At 44.5% G+C, this 6,006-nt stretch overlaps 1 protein-coding gene across 1 annotated transcript in view; it reads right to left on the bottom strand.

Annotated features, from left to right (window-relative positions):
• The window catches only part of UTP6 (UTP6, small subunit (SSU) processome component, homolog (yeast)), a 40,336-nt gene that overhangs the window by 15,873 nt on the left and 18,457 nt on the right, over positions 1–6,006 (bottom strand). Inside the window, exons 6-7 of the mRNA XM_011937695.1 lie at positions 4,956–5,037; positions 3,372–3,453 (exon numbers count right to left, since the gene is read on the bottom strand). Coding sequence (XP_011793085.1) covers positions 3,372–3,453; positions 4,956–5,037 — 164 coding nt within the window. The remainder of the gene's footprint in view (positions 1–3,371; positions 3,454–4,955; positions 5,038–6,006) is intronic.

Genomic DNA, 6,006 nt, shown 5'->3' on the forward strand with positions numbered 1-6,006 from the left:
TGAGGCAGGAGAATGGCATAAACCCGGGAGGCGGAGCTTGCAGTGAGCTGAGATCTGGCCACTGCACTCCAGCCTGGGTGACAAGAGCGAGACTCTTGTCTCAAAAAAAAAAAAACAAAAAACAAAAAACAAACAAACGAAGAAAACCATTTCCCAACAGGCTCTCCAGAATATCTTCACTCATTGCAGAAATTTTGTCAATGGATCAGAATTGTCCCACCTTTTTTTTTTTTGTTTATTGAGCCAGAATCTCACTGGCACCAAGGCTGGAGTGCAGTGGCGTGATCTCAGCTCACTGTAACCGCCACCTCCCAGATTCAAGCAATTCTCCTGTCTCAGCCTCCCAAGGAGCTAGAATTACAGATGCACACCACCACACCTGGCTAATTTTTGTATTTTTTTATGAGACAAGCTTTCACCATGTTGGCCAGACTGGTCTCGAACTTTTGACCTCAAGTGATCTTCCTGCCTCAGCCTCCCAAAGTGCTGGGTGGGATTACAGGTGTGAGCCACCGCACCTAGCCAGAGTTGTCCCACATTTATTGAGTTTCAGAATATTTCAGGTATCATTCACAAATGCTGACTTTCAAGTTAGCTCTCAAACTCAAATTGGCAGCTATCTGTGACAACACACGACTCCAAGAGACCTGAAGAACTTTTTTTTGTTTTTGAGATAGGGTCTGTCACCCAGGCTGGAGTGCAGTGGTGCCATCATGGCTCACTGCAGCCTCCACCTCCCAGGCTCAGGTGATCCTCCCACCTCAGCCTCCCATGTAGCTGGTACTTTAAGTGCAGGCCACCATACCCAGCTAATTTTGGTAGTTTTATTGTACAGAGTTTTGCCATGTTGCCCAGGATAGTCTCCAACTCCTGGGGGCTCAAGCCATCGTCCGTCCCAAAGTGTTGGGATTACAGCCCCTGTGCCCAACCTAAAGAACTGTATTATATCTGAGCTCTTCATTTTCAGTGTGTGTGTATTTTCAGACAGAGTTTCTCTCTTGTTGCCCAAGCTGGAGTGCAATGGCACAATCTCAGTTCACTATAACCTCCACCTCCTGGGTTCAAGTGATTCTCCTGCCTCGGCCTCCCAAGCACCTGGGATTACAGGCGTGTGACACCACACCCAGCTAATTTTTGTATTTTTAGTAGAGATGGGGTTTCACCATGTTGGCCAGACCGGTTTCAAACTCCTGACCTCAGGTGATCCGCCCACCTTGGCATTCCCAAATGCTGGGATTACAGGCATAAGCCACTGCACCCAGCTTTTTTTTTTGGAGACAGAGTCTTGCTCCATCACCAGGATGGAGTGCAGTGGCATGATCTCGGCTCACTGCAACCTTGACCTCCCAAGTTCAAGTGATTCTCCTGCCTCAGCCTCCCAAGTAGCTAGGATTACAGGTGCATGCCACCACACCAAGCTAATTTTTGTATTTTCAGTACAGACAAGGTTTCACCATGTTGGCCAGGATGGTCTCAATCTCTTGATCTCAGGTGATCCGCCCACCTCGGCCTCCAAAAGTGCTGAGATTACAAGTGTGAGCCACCATGCCTGGCCCAAGGTTTTTCATTTTCTAAATAATACAGAAAAACCACAACCTATTCCTCTCTCAAAACCCTGAAGATACCCAAGTAACAAACTGATTCAAGTTCTATTTCCCCTCCTGTCAAAGGAAGAGGTGCTACCAAAGAACGCCAAGTACCCACAAGGTAGGCTACAAATAATTTTTTTTTCATTAAAAAAAAATTTAGAGGCCAGGCGCGGTGGCTCAAGCCTGTAATCCCAGCACTTTGGGAGGCCGAGATGGGCAGATCACGAGGTCAGGAGATCGAGACCATCCTGGCTAACACGGTGAAATCCCGTCTCTACTAAAAAATACAAAAAAAAAAAAAAACTAGCCGGGTGAGGTGGCAGGCGCCTGTAGTCCCAGCTACTCGGGAGGCTGAGGCAGGAGAATGGCGTAAACCCGGGAGGCGGAGCTTGCAGTGAGCCGGGATCCGGCCACCGCACTCCAGCCTGGGCGACAGAGCGAGACTCCTTCTCAAAAAAAAAAAAAAAAAAAAAATTTAATGGTCTCACTCTGTCACCCACGCTGGGGTGCGGTGACGCAACAACAGCTCACAGCAGCCTCAACCTCACAGGCTCAAGGGATCCTCCCACCTCAGTCCTGCAAGTAGCTGGGACTACAGGCACACAACACCACACCCAGCTAATTTTATTGTTATTTTTGGTAAAAACAGGGTCTCACCATGTTGCCAAAGCTTACAAATAATTGTTAAACCATATAATCAGACATTAAAGAATAAAATTACCAGCCATGTGTAATGGCTCACATCTGTAATCCTTGCACTTTGGGAGGCTAAGGCAGGAGGATCACTTGAGCTCAGGAGTTCAAGACCAACTTGGGCAACATAGTGAGACCTCATCTCTATAATTAAAAATGTAAATAAATAAAAATATAATAAAGAAATAAAAAGAATTACCAGCACTCAACTATAAACATGTAACTCTCATTTTATGGATAAATGCCAAGAAAATAGAATTTACAATTTTATATAAGCTTTAGTTTTTTTTTTAATTGAATAAACTATTTCCCCCAATAAGTGAATCAAAGAACTTAATCAGGAAGATACTTTTTTTCTGAGACACGGTCTCATTCTGTGACCCAGACAGGAGTGCAGTGGCAGGATCACAGCTCACTCCAGCCTCAACCTCCCGGACTCAGGTGATCTTCCCACCTCAGCCTTCAGAGTAGCTAAGACGACAAGAATGCACCACCATACCTAGCTTATTTTTGTAGAGACAGGGTTTCACTATGTTGCCCAGGCTGCTCTCAAACTCCTGAGCTGAAGTGATCCACTTGCCTTGGTCTCCCAAAGTGCTGGGATCCCAAAGTGTGAGCTACCGCACTGGGCCAGGAAAAAATTTTTTTAACATAGTATGATATTAGGTTTTTTTTTTTTTGAGATGGAATTTCACTCTTGTCGCCCAGGCTGGAGTGCAATTGTGGGATCTTGGCTCACTGCAACCTCCACCTCCCAGGTTCAAGCGAGTCTCACCTGACTCAGCCTCCCAAGTAGCTGGGATTACAGGCATGTACCACCACACCCAGCTAATTTTGTATTTTTAGTAGTGGCAGGGTTTCACCACATTGTTCAGGCTGGTCTCGAACTCTTGACCTCTAGTGATCCACCACCACAGCCTCCCAAAGTGCTGGGATTACAGGTGTGAGCCACTGCACCTGGCTAATATTAGCTTTTATTTCAGGGATTCAGTGTGGTATCTTCTTTCTCTTCTACTAAATATCCAACCTCAAACCCTTAATCTCAAGATCAGAAATAGATATATTCACCTTTCTACTAATGTTACTTACTCATCATAAATCTCTTTTTGTAGATCTTTGGCAAAGTCAAATATCTGTGCAACTGAAAGCAGTGACACGTGAAATTCTGCACCTAAATTTAAAAAGCAAGGAAGGAGAAGTTTATTGCCAATAAGAGTCACTTTACTTTAAAAGTAGCATTCTCCTCATGTACTGGAGTTAATCTTTTTGTTTTTTTAAATGAGAAATAAAACAAAATAGAACAAAAGTCATCCCATAGTCCCCTCACCTCTGGGTTTGTTAATATCTTTGTTAATATCTTTGAAGTATTGTTCAATATATTGTTAATATCTTTGAAGTATTCATAAAAAAAGAACTAATTTTCAACTCCCCACATTATTTAATTACTCCATGAGAACTTACTGAGGCTGGGTGCAATGGCTCACGCCAGTAATGCCATCACTTTGGGAGGCCAAAGCAGGAAGATCACTTGAGCTCAGGAGTTCAAGACTAGCCTGGACAACATGGTGAAACCTCATCTCTACTAAAAGCACAAAAATTAGCCAGGCATAGAGGTCCATGCCCAGCTACTCAGGAGGCTGAAGTGGGAGAATCGCCTGAGCCCATGAAGTCGAGGCTACAGTGAGCCATGATTGTACCACTGCACTCCTGCGTGGGTGACAGAGTGAGACCCTGTCTCAAAAAAAAATAAATGGAAGGATAAATGACTACACACTGGGTACAGAGTACACTGCTTGCTAATGAGTGCACCAAAATCTCAAAAACCACCACTAAACCTGTTCCCCAAAAACCTACTGACATTTTTATTTTTGTGAGATGAAGTCTCGCTCTGTTGCTCTCTCAGCTCAGTCACTGCAACCTCCACCTCCCAGGTTCAAGCGACTCTCCTGCCTCAGCCTCCTAAGTAGCTGGGATTATACGCACCCACCACCACACCCAGCTAATTTTTGTATTTTTAGTAGAAACGGGGTTTCACCTTGTTGGCCAGACTGGTCACGAACTCCTGACCTCAGGTGATCCACCTGCCTCGACCTCCCAAAGTGCTGGGATTACAGGCATGAGCCACTGCACCTGGCCCAAACCTATTGAAATTTAAGGAAAAAAAATGGGAGTAGAATATAAATTTTAAAAAGAGACATATGCTGGGCGTGGTGACTCACGCCTGTAATCCCAGCACTTTGAGAGGCCGAGGGGGACAGATCACGAGGTCAGGAGTACGAGACCAGCCTGGCCAACATAGGGAAACCACGTCTCTACTAAAAATACAAAAATTAACCAGGCAGGGTGGTGTGCGCCTATAGTCCCAGCTACTTGGGAGGCTGAGGCAGGAGAATCACTTGAACCCAGGAGGCAGAGGCTGTGGTGAGCCAAGATTGCCCCACTGCACTCCAGCCTGGGCAACAGATCGAGACTCCATCTCAAAAAATAAGTAAATAAGTTACTGAAATGTTTAATTATAGCCTAGGAAAAATAAGTATTCTGAAAGAAACAGGACACTATTCCTACAGAGTTTTATATACATTCTACTGGAAAATTTAAAAACTAAGTAAAGATCTTCATTAGGAAAAGAATGTTTCACTTTCCTACCAAAAATAACGTTCAAAAGATACCTACCTTTAATTATGCTTACAGAATTTTTGTAGATGATCCGTGCCAACTCGCCCTTAAGGATTTCTTCAGAATAATCAGGATGCTCCTAAAGAGAGTTATATCAAACGTAACTTAACAGGTAGTACAAGGAGGAAAAGCACTAGGATGGAAATTAACAATCCTAGACTATCTGTGCCATATGACCACTGGCAAATCATGTCTCTCTCTCCAGGCCAGTTCCCTCACTTGTAAAGTGTGCAGCTTGAACAAGATCACTGATCTTCCAACTGTGTTCTCTCAGGCTCCAAGAGTGGTGGCAAGATCACACAGCTTAAGGCCTCACTCTCCACTTGGACCAAAACAGGTCAGATTTTACATGTCTTATTTGCGCTTCTATGTAACATCTTATTTGAATAAAAAAGTCCTGGCCTAGCACAGTGGCTCGCGCCTATAATCCCAGCACTTTAGGAAGCTGAGGCAGGTGGATCACTTGAGGTCAGGAGTTCAAGACCAGCCTGGCCAACATGGTGAAACCCCATCTCTACTAAGAATACAAAAATTAGCCAGGCGTGGTGGCAGGCAACTGTAATCCCAGCTACTCAGGAGGCTAAGGCAAGAGAATCACTTGAATCCGGGAGGCGGAGGTTGCAGTGAGCCAAGATCATGCCACTGCACTCCACCCTGGGCAACAAGAGCAAGACTCCATCTGAGAAAAAAGTTCTAAGCTGGAAACCACAATAACAGACAATAGCAAAGTTTCTTCTCAGCTCTAACATTCTAAATCTTTTAATTATTCTGTCACATGAAAAAATTATATAAAAAGGGAAAGAAAGAAGGCCAGGAAATCACACATTTCACAACCTTTCTCAAGCTCCTTGAATCCATTAATGTATCACTTTATGAGATCATACAGTGTTAAAGAATAGCATTTGGCTATTCTGTAAGTAACAATTTTGAAGACCACATTAATTAGTCCAAATATCGGCCGGGCGCGGTGGCTCAAGCCTATAATCCCAGCACTTTGGGAGGCCGAGACAGGCCGATCACGAGGTCAGGAGATCGAGACCATCCTGGC

The sequence above is a fragment of the Colobus angolensis genome, unplaced genomic scaffold (genome assembly GCF_000951035.1).
Source record: "Colobus angolensis palliatus isolate OR3802 unplaced genomic scaffold, Cang.pa_1.0 Scaffold167, whole genome shotgun sequence".
NCBI classification, from domain to species: domain Eukaryota; kingdom Metazoa; phylum Chordata; class Mammalia; order Primates; family Cercopithecidae; genus Colobus; species Colobus angolensis.